Source organism: Mytilus edulis, chromosome 10 (assembly GCF_963676685.1).
Source record: "Mytilus edulis chromosome 10, xbMytEdul2.2, whole genome shotgun sequence".
NCBI lineage: Eukaryota > Metazoa > Mollusca > Bivalvia > Mytilida > Mytilidae > Mytilus > Mytilus edulis.
Window position 1 is genome coordinate 62,316,249 of NC_092353.1, and position 17,224 is coordinate 62,333,472.

At 33.3% G+C, this 17,224-nt stretch overlaps 1 protein-coding gene across 1 annotated transcript; it reads right to left on the reverse strand.

Annotated features, from left to right (window-relative positions):
- Positions 1 to 397: 397 nt before the first annotated feature.
- Positions 398 to 15,744, reverse strand: LOC139492894 (uncharacterized protein DDB_G0284459-like). The gene is made up of 6 exons (XM_071281045.1): positions 15,711 to 15,744; positions 14,390 to 14,497; positions 5,814 to 7,988; positions 4,274 to 4,348; positions 2,234 to 2,815; positions 398 to 1,156 (listed from the first exon to the last, which is right to left on the reverse strand). The coding sequence occupies exons 1-6, from the start codon at positions 15,742 to 15,744 to the stop codon at positions 1,101 to 1,103; spliced, it is 3,030 nt and encodes a 1,009-aa protein (XP_071137146.1). The 3' UTR covers positions 398 to 1,100.
- Between the last annotated feature and the right edge of the window lie 1,480 nt (positions 15,745 to 17,224).

Consider the following 17,224-nt stretch of genomic DNA (forward strand, 5'->3'; position numbering starts at 1 on the left):
AATTTGTTCAATCTGGGTTGGGGAGATAGATTGCTTGCCATTGGCAATGAGGGTATATTGGATAGAGACAGAATTTTGCCTCTTAAAAGGACACAGTTATACCAATCAGACAGTTGTTTCAAATGTTCTTAACTTGCAGATGAGAGCGTAATATCATCTCTACACGAGACATAGGGATTTATCGTTTTCATTCTGATCGTACGTGGTTGTGTACTTGTTCATCCTGCATAGCAAATCGAACACCTTACTTTAGCAAGAAGTTTACTGTCGGTCGAAGTAAGACCAAAGTGCCACTATTTCTATTACCCATGACCACTTACTCTTTTGGATTGAAACAAAAGATAAGGACACGATAAGAAAAGGTAAGAAAATGCCACTTTTAGCAATAAAATGGGGAAACTTAATATTTATTTATCAACTAAATACAATTTATATGTTTATTATGCAGATTGAAATGTATTATACATAAGGAAAATGAATTAAATGAACTATAATCATTCATTGACAAAGGTAATTACCCACACATCGACCCTCACCACACACACTCTCGCATATATACATCTTTTTTTATAAGTGATTCGTGTGCACACATCACCTTCTTTTTTTTTTAGAATTAAGAACATTTTGAAAAATTGTAATAATATTTGGAACAAAATTACAACTTTATAACGGTATGAAAAAAATTATCATCCAGGTATTTACCATACTTGACTCAAGTAAGCACAAAAAAAATAATCGGAAATAATAATCACTTTTCCCTCGGGGAACTGCACGAAGACAAAATAATTGTATAGGAATGTGCACGTAGAAAAATTAATCCTTTAATTCCGGGGAAGCTGCCCTAATGCAAAATTATTTTGAATGTGCAAGAAGTCGAATTTGGCGCGCTTTTGCAAGTCGAAAAAATAACTAGTTGTCGTCTGATGAAACATATTGTGACAGCCACAATACTTGATTGCAGTTCTAATTTTAAAAAATATTACACAACAGTACAATGATGATATCGATTTAAAAAAGGTTATTATAATCTTTTAGATGCCAATATAAATGGGATAGCAGAAATGCTACACTAAAAGTGTACAGAAATTTCAGGGTAATGCCTATTCCTTCATATCAATATCTCCTTTTTCAGTTGGCTGCTGATCTTCTACCGAATCTGAAAGATAACAACTAATTAATATTAAGTAATATAAATAATATTAATTACTAAAAAATATATTTCAATAAAAACATCACAATTTATAAAAGAATAAATAGGTTGTTGGTAAGTTGCTGTCACGTGGAATCTCTATTTTGTTTGTACGGAAAGTGTTGTTTTGGAACATTGACAAAGAAAAGTACGTGCCGCTTCACAGTAACGTTTTGAAAAAAAGGTAAGGTGAATGTTCCTGCTCGTGTACATAAAAGTCGTTAAAGGTAAATTTGTTCTGAATTTATATCCAATTCAATTCAATTCAAATATGTATTGCCATAAAACTACATATTTATAGTATGTGACACAACATAAAAAAAATGAAAATAAAAAATAACAACGAGATAGGAAGACGTGATATGCTTTCTTGCTTGACAGACAACTCTCCACAAGAGACAAAAGTACACAGAATTTAACAATTGTAGTTATCTGTATGGCCACAAACATCAAGAGAAACACCAATCATGCTCAAAGGATATGTTCAATTAGGTATGTCTAGGAAAATTCTCCTTCGCTTGTACTAGCAATGATCACACACGCTGATTTTAATGTTTCGAGTGAAGACATAAAATATGGCCCTAAATTTGTTAAAATAAAACCATGCAAAAAAATTAACGCTGATTTGTTTATATGCGCGCATGTCTTTTTGGTATACTTTTGATTATATAAAAAACAAAACGTCACTGTTCGAAAATAGACTGCTATATGTTTTGTCAGTTAGTAAACACTAATGCAGGTAACTGTTTAAAAGTATAAGATCAAATACAAAACGTATATGGTACTATGTTTGGCACCTTAAGCTTTATTTTAAGCTCAGTGAAGTATAAATCTAAAAGCAAAAAAAAAAATTTAAAAAAAATAGAAAAATAGACGTGGCAACTTCACACGTGTTTCTTGAATAACCCTCAATTGCGACTATACGCTCAAGACCAAAAGTTGTTTTCAAGACAAAAATTTAATTTCAACTCTGCATGATAAGGTTATAACCTTATAATGTTTACAATCTTTTTCGTATTTTCTTATTTATAATAGTCTACTTACCGGTCTTTTTCTGTTTTGTTTTTGTAGATGAGGTAGAACTTGTTTTGGAAAAGATATTACCAAAAACCGGTCGAAGAAATTCTGAAAATGACCTTCTTCTCTCTTTTGGTAAATCGGTTGTTGGGTCTGTTTCAAATGAAACTTCCTGTGTCGCAATGTCCTTTTCAGCTTTAGAAACGTCAGAATTATTGCGAAAGAGTAATAATTTTGAACCTCTTTTTTTCTTTTTAGATTCTTTATTTGATTTTTTCTTTGGATTTGAAATTTCACTGTCTGCAAAGGTTGCTGAGTCGGAAGTTGAAATATCGGGTGTCATTTCTGGTGTTTTCGAAACATCGTTTAACACATCCGGTTTAGTTACGTCAGTCGTTGCGTCACTCAGAGGAAGCTCCGTTATTTTAGATTTATCTTCTATTTTTGTCTGTTGTGTTCCAGCAGTTGGAATCTCCTGATTATTTTTTATGACACTTATTGTAACATATTCGTCACTTTTTGGTCTAGTGTTAGCTTCGTTCACACCTAGAAGATGAGAGTCCGTAGACGTCTCTTTTGAATCCCCTTTTTGCGTAATTTCTGTTTCATCTGAAAGTATAATTTATGAAAGTACATCATAATGCTCGCGTTGTTTGGATTGTGAGACGAGAGTTTCGATTTTTTTCCATGATTATTTATTTGAAATGTTGGAATGGCCTATTAAAAAGCCAGAATATAATATCCAACGTAATTTCATCACTATCGAAACGTTGTCGTACAGTGTACTTTACCCATTGATAGTTGTCATCCGGGTGTTTTTCATTATCAAGGTCATTTGTTTAGAGGTTCACAGTAGGGAACCCAGGGTTTCGACATCACGATGTAAATTTCTTACGCTGCGATTTAAATTTGTTTATCCAAGTTACAAAACGTAAGTTAAATCCGAGATATATTCGGTGTGTCTTGTCGTTTAATTGACACGTGTATAATGTTTTAATAAATAATACAGCTCACTACTGTACGATTGTAAGTTCACTTCACAGTTTAACACCTGACTAATTGATTATTTTGAAAAGTCATACTGTATAAACAAATATGTTTTGATTGCATATCGATCATTGAAATTAATTAGACAAACCGGTTTTGACAGGTAATAATTAATGTAATTAAGAGTATTGGGACTTCATAGTTAGACCGGAATTCGGAATACACAGGGTCCGGTTTACAAGGGGTATTTTAACAAAGACTTTGAAGGGAAAAAAATGGGACTTTCATTTTCGGCCGGAATGTACAGGAAACCGGTTTATTCAGGGTCCGGTTTAATCAGGTTTGACTGTATGTTAAAAAAATATCAAGCAATAATATTTTTTGGAGTACTACATTAATTTTAACAAAGTTATACCCCCCCTAAAAACAATTAAAATTGTAAGAAAATTCAGATATTGATACAACATTAGAAAAGTCAACAAAAAATGTCAAGGTCGAAAGGTATTCTTCGATATGATAGCACCACTACTGAGTTAAGGGGGAACAGAACACATAAGGGTGTTAACTCTCTCTAAAATACAGCTGAGCGTATTAATCACATACAATTAGTAAGGGGAAACCAAGTTTTCAACGATCAAAATTATTGTTATATATACTGCTGTATATCCAACCAAATAATTTTTGTAAATTGTGCGATTCAAATTTCTAGAAATTTTCATGTTTTTGTAAACAGATCAAAGTGAATATTTTGTCAAAACTTAATGAAAGTTATACCATCCAAATCTATTTTAGTCCAAGTGTTGGGTACCCCCTTGAAGCATGTACTTGACTTTTAGATATAAAAAATATAGTACTGGAAACATCAAACAAAGATCTTTTGCTCAATGGCAGGAGAGAGAGAGAAAAACATTTGGAGCCAGATTGCAAAACTGATTGTTCTTAGCATCAAATGACAAAGTGTTGCCCAAAAGAAGCGAAAACTTCTACATCGAATAGTTAATGGAAACAGCTAATACATGTATACAAATCAAACAGAAAATAGTACAACATTAAAATGTTTGAGGTATTATTAATAAATACCTGAGGAGAGTGAAGACAGAGACACGACATCAACATCGTTGACTTCTATTTCTATTGGGACATCATCAAAAATACCTGAAAGTATTCATTGAATTAATCATAAAACATGTTCACAACAATAATAATAATGCAATGATGACATTTAATCAAAACATGGAAAGCCAATGCCAAAATGATGACATTGTTATCTTTACACCGTAAACACATGAAGTTTCTGACTATATTGTATTTAAGCCCCAGTCACACTGTCAATAAACTCATCATAGGATAGATACCAGGATTCAAATTTTATATATACGCCAGACGCGCGTTTCGTCTACAAAAGACTCACCAGTGACGCTCGAATCAAAAAAAGTTTAAAAGACCAAAAGAAGTACGAAGTTGAAGAGCATCGAGGACCGAAAATTCCTAAAAGTTTTGCCAAATACAGCAGTTTTACTACGTTTTAAAATTCTACGTTTCAACTACGTTTTGAACAAAAATATTTCGTTATTTTGAAAACTATGTTTTACTAGGTTTGTGCTACGTTCTTGTCACGTTTTGCTACATATTAGTACGTGTAGATCCCCGTTTTCACCACGTATTGATAAGTTTCAATACACAGTAAGCACGTTTTATTGCATTACTCCAAGCTTTGGTATACGTATTTACAAGGTTTCTACTTCGTTTCAATTTTCGGTACGTTTTTTGTTGAATTTTCAAAACATACGGGGCAGGTCCAGTTTTGAACAAACTGGGATTACTACGTTTCGATACGCTTCGTTACGAATATTCCCGTTTCGCTACGCTTTCAAAACGTAGTAAAACGTAGCTCTTAAATTGTGACAGTGTGACTGGGGATTTACAGTTTGAAGATTTCGTATCAAACCGGCCTTGGTGGTGTTTGTATTACTTTGACTTTAGATTTTCCATTTAGTATCCCATGTTTTTCATTCGGGAAAACTAAGTTATTTAAAAAAAATTGTTAATTAAAAGAGCACTAATATACAGATAATAATGAAAATCACAGAAAATACATGTACCTTCCCTATACATTAAACCGATTAATATCTACAAGCTGCAAAATTTATCATTTGAATCTACAAGATAAGCTATATTTTTGAAGTTTTCTCATAAACAATTTATGAGTTCAAGGAATGCTAGAACATATTACACTTTGACCTAAGAGTAAACAAACTTTACATGGCCTATGGTCATACAACATGCTAATCAGTCAAATTCATACATAAAATATTTTGTATATTTGACCTAAAACTTGTTTCTTAACCAACATGTTGTAATATTTACTAGAGGGCTTTTTAGGGTGATACACAAAACAAAATAAGATGTCGTCTTGTGTATATACCTTATATTTAAACATTAATGAAATTAAATTCCACAAACATTAACCAACATTCTTCCAGTTCAATTCACGTACAAAATGTACTTTATGAGTCGTTTCTTATTTTTATATAGATTAGACCGTTGGTTTTCCAGTTTGATTGTTTTTTTTAAATTCTTTTTAAGAACTCTAAAAAGCCATAAAAAGGGATGCACTTACCTTTATTAGTTATAGGGATCTCCCTTTGAATTTCAACTAATGGCGGTGTTATCGTTTTGCCTTTACTTTTCTTTTCTTTCTTTTTCTTTTTCTTTTTTTCATCATCAGATTTACTTGAAGATTTTGAAAGGGTAACTTTTAGCTTGTTATCTCCATTCTCCCCTGAGGTTGATGTTTCATTTTCAACAGATTCCACGCAGAATGAGTTTAATTTCTGATTACTTACTGGAGTCTCAAGATTACATTCATCGTCTACCTTGTCTTTGTCTGCTTTCGCTTTTTTCTTCGTACTTTTTTGTTTCTTTTTACTTTCCTTTAGTTTTTTCTTTTCTTCCTCTTTTTGTTTTTTGTTTTTCTTTTTTTCAAGCTGATCACCTTTATCTAATACCATGGATGTCTTTAAACTATTAATATCTGAACACGCATTACTATTTTTGCTTTCTAAAACATCATTCCCGGTCACTGAACATTGGTCATCATGGTTATTTTCATTACTTGGTTTATTTCCCGTATCATCAGGATTAATCCCTAAACTTTGCCCTATAGCAACATTGTTTTTGTCAGTTTTTGATTTGACATTCTCACTTTCATAGCTTTGACTTGTTTCTTTCGATTCTTTAGTTATACTTGACTGATCTGAAACTATCATATCTGTTGTTTCCGTGTTATCACTAACAATTGGGTTGTTATTAATGGTTGAGGCAGAAGGATTCAAACAAATCGTCTCACTAACACTGTCATTTGGATTATTGTTAATTGTTGATGCAACATGACTAAGAACCACAGTATCATTAACACCATCGATCAGGTTGTTAATTGTTGTTATCGTAATATTAACACTATCGCCATTACTAACAACTTCAGTAATAGTGTTGTTATTGTTGTTAAATATTCGATTTACGAGATTTGGTGGCTGCTCTGGGTGAATCTGAGCTGTTCCATTGTTCGCTGGGTGAATTAGAGCAGTTCCATTGTTTTCTGGGTGAATTTGGGAAGTTCCATTGTTCTCTGTGTCATTTGTTTTTAATTTTTCCTCCTTGGCATTGGAAAGTTTGTATGATTCATCAGATACGGTATGTTCAATGACTGATTCACCCAATATTGTCTGAGATTCTCGTCTTATTCTCGCTGACAGAGCTATGTCTGCGTTCGGAGCACAGTCACCATGCGATGTTTCACTGTTTTTAGCAGTTGTAGAGGGAATTGAACTTTGTGCTGCATCAATCAGGTCAAATGCCTCCTGGAGGTAGTTTTTACCTTCTTTGCTTGGACCTTCTATATTCACATTAATATTCGAGTCTGAAATTGTTCTTTCTTTGTCGCTACTTTGAACTGATCCCTGTCGGTTCATATCCATATTCCCAGTGATTGTTGCACATGTATTTGTGGTAGAAATAGACGAGTTTAAAGAAGCATCAATCTTATTTTTGGGTAATATTTCTCTCTGTTCGTCGATGTTTTTTATTTCGTCTGATTCTTTTGTCGATATGTGATCCGCAGAAGCTAATACCGAATTATCGCCCACTTGTGTACGTTCCTGATTAATATCTGCGGAATAGTTTGTATTCTTTGTGTTAGCTTCATCTTGAAATTTGTCGCCGCCATCTTTACGTGAAGCAATACATATTGTGTCTTGACAAGGAATATAATTGACATTAGCATAATTTTCGTTTACTATCATATTGCTTGTTTCCTTTCCCTCTTTTAGTGAAACCTTTTTACTAAGCTTTTTCTCTTTCTTTGATAATTTTTCTTTTTTCTTGGATTCTTTTCGTTTTGTAAAATCTTTTTCTTTCTTAGACCTTTTCTTTTCTTTCATTTTTACATTATCTTCGGTCTTTATTTCGCCTAACGTGCATTCTTCAGTTTCTTGGTTTTCGTGGTTGACTTCCCCGGATGTTAGTCTGTTTGCAGCATCCGCGATCTGACAGGACAGTGCCGAATGTGTCTCGATTTTAATAGTATCCTCTACTTCGGTCAAATTAATGTCTGTTTCATTTTCTTTCGTCTTTTCGTTTAGATGTGACGAATTGTCGTCTGGCTCTTTTTCAGGGTGATCTTTACTTATAATTTCTTGTTTCTCGTGATTTTCATTATCACCTAGTTCTGTTGAGCTGGTGTCAGGAAGAGGCGATTCATTCTTTAGTTTAATGTTTGTTTCGATTGAACAAATTGCTGAAAAGTATTGACAAATACTCATTAATCGAATATGAATATAAATAGTTCATAAAAGTTATAGCAGAAATCGCAAAAATATCAATCAGTTCAACAGACCGCAACAACCACCAACACACAAACCCATCATTAACCAGACATAGAAACAAAAGTAATTTATTGTGCGGCCTTCTACGTCATTTGGTCTCTAATGGAAAGTTGTCTTATGCAAACATATCGCATCTTCAAATGTTATATAGAGTCCAGGTCACGTTTTTGGTACAGTCACAAAATGTAGAGGGATTAAACGAGTTATGCGTGCTCCTACTTTTGTGTATCTTAACCATTACGTATTGAAACCTAAATATGGCAGTATCAGATATACATTGCAGCATGTACCACTAACTTAAACAAACAAACAAACAAACAATGAAATGGGAAGCACAGTTTAAAAAGTAGGGCAATTGTGCATACAAATACAAAGTGTAACCCTAAACGCTGTAGCTGATCGCATAATTTGATATATATATGTTATTTCGAAATTATCAGACTAGTGTATATATTTTGGTACTTTTTAGTATCAAGGTATTATGAAAAAACCTGAATTGTTGGATTTGTTGTTTTTATGTTAGATCAATACCAAATGAAGTCGATGGAACGTTTAACTTAGATAACAAGATTACTATTATACTGGCAAGTTCGGACGTAGCATGAAACATAATATCACAATTAACAATTAAGAAGATGAAGAATATCCATGGTAGACTTACAGAAAAGGGTCCCTTGTCAACAACTAAAACACGACCTTCCACAATAGTAAAACTAATAGTTAGTCAAAAAAGACACTGGGTGCATGGGTGGCAAACGTTATGACAATCCAAGAGAATTAACAAGCATACACAATTCTGATTGATGAAATAACAATTGTGCTATGAGTTGTAGATTTAATAGATTTATTAAGAAAGTCTCCTACATTCCTGATACCGATATTAATTCCACAACACACATTTTATATAATCATATCAATGTTAAGACAGACATGTAGTTGTCGTATTTGCGAGTACATATTCGCAGTTTTAATCATCCATTTGTACACGCGTTGAACATGTTGAAAGATAAATATACACATTTTATGAATGACTCAGGAAAGGAAATACTATTCAATTTTGAAATTTAATCTAAACTTATACGTTACATATCCAATTAATACTATTTTCTAAACATCTGTCTGTACGCGTTACACCAGGAAGTCACGGAAGAGTTTTAAAAAAGAATCAGATACTTAATGAATGCACATGTAGCACTTTTCGGAATTCCCTTGAGCGGGATATTCTTAGATCTCAATTGTCGAAATATGTCTGAAAGGAATAAACCCTTGTTGTTTTAAAAATGAACGTTAAATGAACGTGTGTATTTTAATTACTTCATGGATTTTTGTTTTTGTTTGGGGATATAGACAGCAATACACAGTTTAGTTTCGAATTATGGCCATGTGAATGTTTTAAATATTTAAGTTTTTGTACAATAACATTGATGTTTAGTTGGTTGAAGAGTAATATAGCATTCCAAGTGGGTATATATGAACATTTATGTTGTTCTTAGCATGTTTTATAGGCCATTTTTCTGTTTGCCAGTCCGTATTTTCCTATCCGTACCGCCCATAGGTAAAGATTTGACGCTCGTTTTCTTCAATTCAATGTTTATGGAAAAACGAGTAGAAATGCATATGATTTTGTTTGGACCTCTTGATAGATAAATGTCTAAGGTATCAGCAAAGGTATCACTCTAGTTGATTGAATTTTCCCTTTAGACCATTTTTGAGACTTCTGTGACATTTTCACCCTCTTTTTTTGCAATTTGTTGTATCAAATAAATGCAGATTGTTGCGATGATAACAACAAAAAGATATTATACTTCACCATTATAACTATTGGAAATCAAATGTATGGAAGATTCTCTTTCCATAAATATACACATGCATAAAACCGGCGTCACACATAAGCGTATAGCTCCGACGTACACCGGGCGTGGTAAAAAATCATGTACGCTTTCAATACGCTAGTAATTTTGGATGCATTCAACCTGTCAATCATATCTGTATCGTGTGCACAACGAGCTTTTAGCGTGAATTGGGCGTACGAGGAGCGTACCTAAGCGTTTATCGGGCGTTCAAGTATCGTATGTTGGCGTATGTCTGGCGTTTGTCTAACGCAGATGAAATGCACGCTACAATGGAAAAAAAGTCTCTTGAACGTATTTGAGACGCGTCCCGGTCGTATCTTGGACGATAATCTGTGATTTCTGCATGCGTGTGTGGGAGGTTTAATTATGGGGTGTTTGTAACAAACACACCCGCATATATTTTAGTTAAAGTCGAACGAGCTTGAAGCGTATACAACGTGCTCTAAACGTATTTGTAGCATTTTCAACGCGCTTGTAGCGTATGTACTACGTGCGTGTAGCGTACAGGTAAACGCTTGGCAAACGCTTTAGCTGGATGAAAATTTTTATGCTGCATAAAAATATCCTGGAGTTATAGCGTTCGCCAAGCGTATACCTTTACATTTCGACGTACTTCAAACTTAGGGTAGGGGCATCAAGGCCTGGTCTTGGCCCAAGAAAATAAAATATTTGATATAAGTTTATTGATTGGTTAGGACAATCCAAACCTAGTAAATGTCCTTCAATCCCGTAGAGTATCGGATTTGTCCTCTCTATTTTAGCAATTAGATTTTGCCTGGTCATTAATCATGCATATTCATGATATTGGTACACAGGTAACTTTTATCTATAAATAGTCGAATCTTCTGGAGTTTCGTAAACAATGTAACGTTAAATGATATATACTACTTCATAACGTGTAACCTCACGTGTTTGGTAAAATTTGTTGATTGATGCACGTGGCTATTCTAGTAAATAAATTAATCTACAAAGCGAGAGCACTTTCTATTTTCCTCAGCTAAGAGTCGACTAGCCTTTTTTGAAAGGCTAATGCTTGTTTCTCCCATTTTTTAAAAAGCATTCTACCTTTCAATTCAAACCACATTTCAAACTTTCGTTCTTATGTTGTACTGTTATACCACTGCCCCAGGTTAGGGGAAGGTTTGGGATCCTGCTAACATGTTTAACCCCGCCACATTATTTATGTATATGCCTGTCCCTAGTCAGGAGCCTGTAATTCAGTATTTGTCGTTTGTTTATGTGTTACATGCATATTTGTGTTTCGCTCATTTTATATATATATATATAAGGCCGTTAGTTTTCTCGTTTGAATTGTTTTACATTTGTCATATCGGGGCCTTTTATTGCTGACTATGCGGTATGGGCTTTGCTCATTGTTAAAGTCCGTACGGTGACCTGTAGTTGTTAATTTCTGTGTCATTTTAGTCTCTTGTGGACAGTTGTCTCATTGGTAATCCTATATTTACACTGTATATGATCATAAATACCACATATATTTCATATCATAAAATAAAAGGAAAAGTAACCCAAACTAGAGGCTCTAAAGAGCCTGTGTCGCTCACCTTGGTCTATGTGCATATTAAACAAAGGACACAAATGGATTCATGACAAAATTGTATTTTGGTGATGGTGATGTGTTTGAAGTTCTTACTTTACTGAACGATTTTGCTTCTTACAATTATATCTATAATGAACTTTGCCCATTAGTAACAGAGAACTATATTTGGTAAAAATTTACATAAATTTACCAAATTAATGAAAATTGTTAAAAATTGACTATAAAGGGCAATAACTCCTTAAGGGGTCAATTGACCATTTAGGTCATGTTGACTTATTTGTAGATCTTACTTTGCTGAACATTTTTGCTGTTTACAGTTTATCGCTATCTATAATAGTATTCAAGATAACCAAAAACGGCAAAATATCTTTAAAAATTACCAATTGAAGGGCAGCAACCCAACAACCAGTTGTCCAATTCATCTGAAAAATTCAGGGCAGATAGATATTGACTTGATTAACAATTTAACTTCTTGTCAGATTTGCTCTAGATGCTTTGGTTTCATAGTTATAAGCCAAAAACTGCATTTTACCCCTATGTTCTATTTTTAGCCGTGGCGGCCATCTTGGTTGAATGGCCAGGTCATCAGACACATTTTTCAAACTAGATACCCCAAAGATGATTGTGGCCTAGTAGTTTCAGTGCAGATTTTGTAAAAGATTACTTAGATTTATGAAAAATGGTTAAAGATTGACTATAAAGGGCAATAACTCCTAAAGGGGTCAACTGACCATTTTGGTCATGTTGACTTATTTGTAGATCTTACTTTGCTGAACATTATTGCTGTTTACAATTTATCTCTATCTATAATAATATTCAAGGTAATAACCAAAAACAGCAAAATTTCCTCAAAATTACCAATTCAGGGGCAGCAACCCAACAACCGATTGACCGATTCATCTGAAAATTTCAGGGCAGATAGATCTTGACCTGATAAACATTTTTATCCCATGTCAGATTTCCTCAAAATGCTTTGGTTTTTGAGTTATAAGCCAAAAACTGCATTTTACCCCTATGTTCTATTTTTAGCGGTGGCGGCCATCTTGGTTGGTTGACCAGGTCACGCCACACATTTTTTACACTATATACCCCAAAGATGATTGTGGCCAAGTTTGGATTAATTTGGCCCAGTAGTTGCAGAGGAGAAGATTTTTGTAAAAGATTACTTAGATTTACGAAAAATGGTTAAAAATTGACTATAAAGGGAAATAACTCCTAAACGGGTCAACTGACCATTTTGGTCATGTTGACTTATTTGTAGATCTTACTTTGCTGAACATTATTGCTGTTTACAATTTATCTCTATCTATAATAATATTCAAGATAATAACCAAAAACAGCAAAATTTCCTCAAAATTACCAATTCAGGGGCAGCAACCCAACAACCGATTGACCGATTCATCTGAAAATTTCAGGGCAGATAGATCTTGACCTGATAAACATTTTTATCCCTGTCAGATTTCCTCAAAATGCTTTGGTTTTTGAGTTATAAGCCAAAAACTGCATTTTACCCCTTTGTTCTATTTTTAGCCGTGGCGGCCATCTTGGTTGGTTGACCAGGTCACGCCACACATTTTTTAAACTAGATACCCCAAAGTTGATTGTGGCCAAGTTTGGATTAATTTGGCCCAGTAGTTTCAGATGAGAAGATTTTTGTAAAAGATTACTTTAATTAACGAAAAATGGTTAAAAATTGACTATAAAGGGCAATAACTCCTAAAGGGGTCAACTGACCATTTTGGTCATGTTGACTTATTTGTAGATCTTACTTTGCTGAACATTATTGCTGTTTACAATTTATCTCTATCTATAATAATATTCAAGATAATAACCAAAAACAGCAAAATTTCCTCAAAATTACCAATTCAGGGGCAGCAACCCAACAACCGATTGACCGATTCATCTGAAAATTTCAGGGCAGATAGATCTTGACCTAATAAACATTTTTACCCCAGTCAGATTTGCTCTAAATGCTTAGGTTTTTGAGTTATAAGCCAAAAACTGCATTTTACCCCTATGTTCTATTTTTAGCCGTGGCGGCCATCTTGGTTGGTTGACTGGGTCACGCCACACATTTTTTAAACTAGATACCCCAATGATGATTGTGGCCAAGTTTGGTTTGATTTGGCCCAGTAGTTTCAGAGGAGAAGATTTTTGTAAAAGTTAACGACGACGGACGACGGACGACGACGGACGACGGACGACGACGGACGCCGGACGCCAAGTGATGAGAAAAGCTCACTTGGCCCTTCGGGCCAGGTGAGCTAAAAAAATAGAAAAGGTACTGAGGGGAAATAAAAAAATCAAGGTGTTTTCAAGTTTTTCTGGTCTTTATTTGAAGGTACAATGTTACATTCACATTATTTTATTTTTAAATGGGTATTTAGGCCGTACAGTAATCTATAGTTGTTAATGACTGTGTCATTTTTGTCTCTTGTGGACAGTTGTCTCATTGACAATCATACCACATCTTCTTTTTTATATCGATGAATGTGTTTGTAGTTGAGTTTAACTAGTCATCTTGAAATGAGAAAACTAAGAATGGCGCATTGTTGAAGATGTTTGTATGCGCTCACTTTTCCTTTACATTAGACAGTAGTGGAACAACAATGGCAAAATAACAAAAGAAGAAACAGTAAAGAATATACATCAGTTATCTATTATAGCACATGTCTAGTACAAGAAAATCTGTGTAGGAATTAAACAGATATAGAGACAAATTAGACAAAGTACCAGTATATTTTTCTAATTTTGTGTGCATATAAAAGTCTCTTCATGTGACCATAGACTGAAAAAAGAATAGAGGTATATGGACATAAGTCTCTTGTAGAGATTAAGAAAATACTTTACGAAACCATGGTTACAGATAATTATTTTACGCGTTACCCTTCAATAAACTTACCATTCTCAACTTCTGATGCAACGATTTGCTTGACCTCTTCTGGGTTAAGTTCATCGTGCTCATCTATTATTTCGAAAGCATAGGACTTTTTAGACTTTTTGGAGGTTTCTGAAAAAAAATGAATTTTAAGAGGGCATTACCAATGTGCGAATGTCACAAATATTGGAACTTTCTAGTTTTTCCTCAATTTCTTTTTATTTCTTAAGGTTCCACTAAAGTCAAAATATAGGACACTGCAGAAATATCTAAACTGTGCCTGTATTTTTCTACCTATAATGAATAAAGTCCTAAACTATGGGAACAAATGTTCATTTAAACATACTTAACAATTTTATATACACACTGTCAAAATAGTAAATAAACTTGAATTTTTAATGTTGTGGCCAAACCGGTTTTGAGGGTGAACACTAAATTTTCCTACAAATTTGGAGGCCTGTGAGATGACTTAATTTGTATAAAATTGGTATAGGCGAATACTATTACATGCATTGCAGTACAAGCTAGTGTTTATTTGTCAAATAAATTAGTTGCAATGACATTTTCGTCCAATTTCTGTATTGTATCTTTGATATTCGTTCATTTAGATGCATGAATTTAGCTGAAACTCGTAAATCGATACATTTTCTTAAAAAATGAACATTAGCTTGTACTGCATTGTATGTTACAGTATATATTCATACCAATTTTTAACAAATTTAGACATCTCTCAAGCCTCCAGATTTTTTGGAAAATTAGGGGTTCACCCTCAAAACCGGTATGGCCACAACATAAAAAATTTTATATTTACAATTTTGACAGTGTGTATGTTTACATGAACATATGTTCCCATAGTTTAGAACTTTATTCATTATAGGTTGAATATTACAGGCAAAGTTTAGATGTTTATGAAGTGTCCTATATTTTGACTTTAGTGGAACCTTAAGTTTTTTAAAAATGCTGAACAATGATGAATGCTTTTGAATTTCAATACGCGGACAGATTTCTCACTCTTTATCTCTCTCAGAAAGATTGTTTATGCTTATTTTTACTTGTAGTGTGCAAAAATATATGTTTGACCACTGTTATAACATAAAAACGTAATAAGATATCTAGTTTAGTTCATTAATTTGTCATATAAGCTGACAAGTAGTGTGTCATTAATCTAGTAAATGTCCCGACGAACATGTCGTAATATTGTTATAAAGAAATGAGAAATGGACTATTCGAATCTATCTATAATTGTATATAAACCATTTGATAGTGTTATTTTCTGTCACAATTGAATAACATCATGCACAAATTGACATCTTTATTTATACAGGGATATATAGGTAACAATTACGAAGTGATGTATTCGAGATAGAGTACAATCCCATGTGCTAAAGAAAATGGGATGAATAGCAGACGATTTACCATTAAATTAACTTATTTATGGCCTTGATAGTTGCTTGTGTCATGATCTTTACCTTTACGGATATAATTATTAAGAAAATATGATTTTTAAATAACTTAATCTTTATATAATAATCTTATTACACCCATAAGGGTCAAGCAATACGAACAAACAAATATACATTTTAAATACAGTGGAATACAATGAAATACAATACAGTATAATAGAACATATTTTAAAAGTTCAATTAGGATTTTTAAAAGCTGTTTAGTTTTGGGAGAAAGGATTTTGGTGACCATGCTGACAAATGAATCTTTTGAAAACGACAAGTCACAAATTGGGCTCTAGAACAGATCTGACAAAATAAAGATGTCGCAAAACAGGGCGGATTCAGTGAAGTAAGAGGGGTTGGCACCGACCGACATTTCATATGTATAACCGAAAGTGCAAGGTTAACTTGTATAGGAAAAAAATAAAATATACATACCATTTCCCATATCTGAAGGTGTCCTTGGGCTGAAAAAAAATGAAATGCAAGATTACTCACTCTACTTCATCATAGCATATTATTTATAAAACAACAAGATATATATTCATAGTAATAAAAAACATATAAATAGTCGGCGTTTATTGTGTCTCATACCTTCGTTTGTAATAAATTATCGATAATTTCACTCATAATTGTGAAGTAAACACAAATAAATAAAAAAAGAAAGGAAAGGAAAACAAAGTCATTTTGTATAATTATAATTATTATAAATAATGAATTATTCAACCACTTTATTGTTAACTTATATAATCAACAAAATATTTCTGATAAACATTTACCAAGTTTAATATTTCTGATAAACATTTACCAAGTTTAATATTTCTGATAAACATTTACCAAGTTTAATATTTATGATAAACATTTACCAAGTTTAATATTTCTGATAAACATTTAGACATTGTGAATCCTCTATATCCTCAGTATGTCCAATGTTAAATTGAACGAGACTTGATGGGGATCCTTATTTTCTTAATTCTTTTGATATTAAGGGAAATATTTTTATTTTTAAAAATAATGTTTAATTTGAAAAATTATCATGCAAATGATTTAACTGTCATGATTTTTTTCTGCTATTAATCCTCGGTCACACGTCGGATAGGCGTCCGTTTTGTACGGTACTCGTCCGTTTCGTTTCCTTTTTGTATCCGTTACGTGTCCGTTATACATCCGTTGGAGGTCTGGCAGATAAATTCACCAACGGACTTCTAACGGACGTCTAACGGATAAAACGGATGTTGAACGAATGTAAAACGGATTTCTACCGGACGTATAACGGATAAAACGGATGATGAACGGATCTGAACCGGATAAATGCCAATTGAAAATTTCGCGTCAGAAATGCCAATTAGATTTCTTAAGATTCATGAATTCTTATTATTCATAATCGATCTTAGAGTAAGGGCACATCTTCACA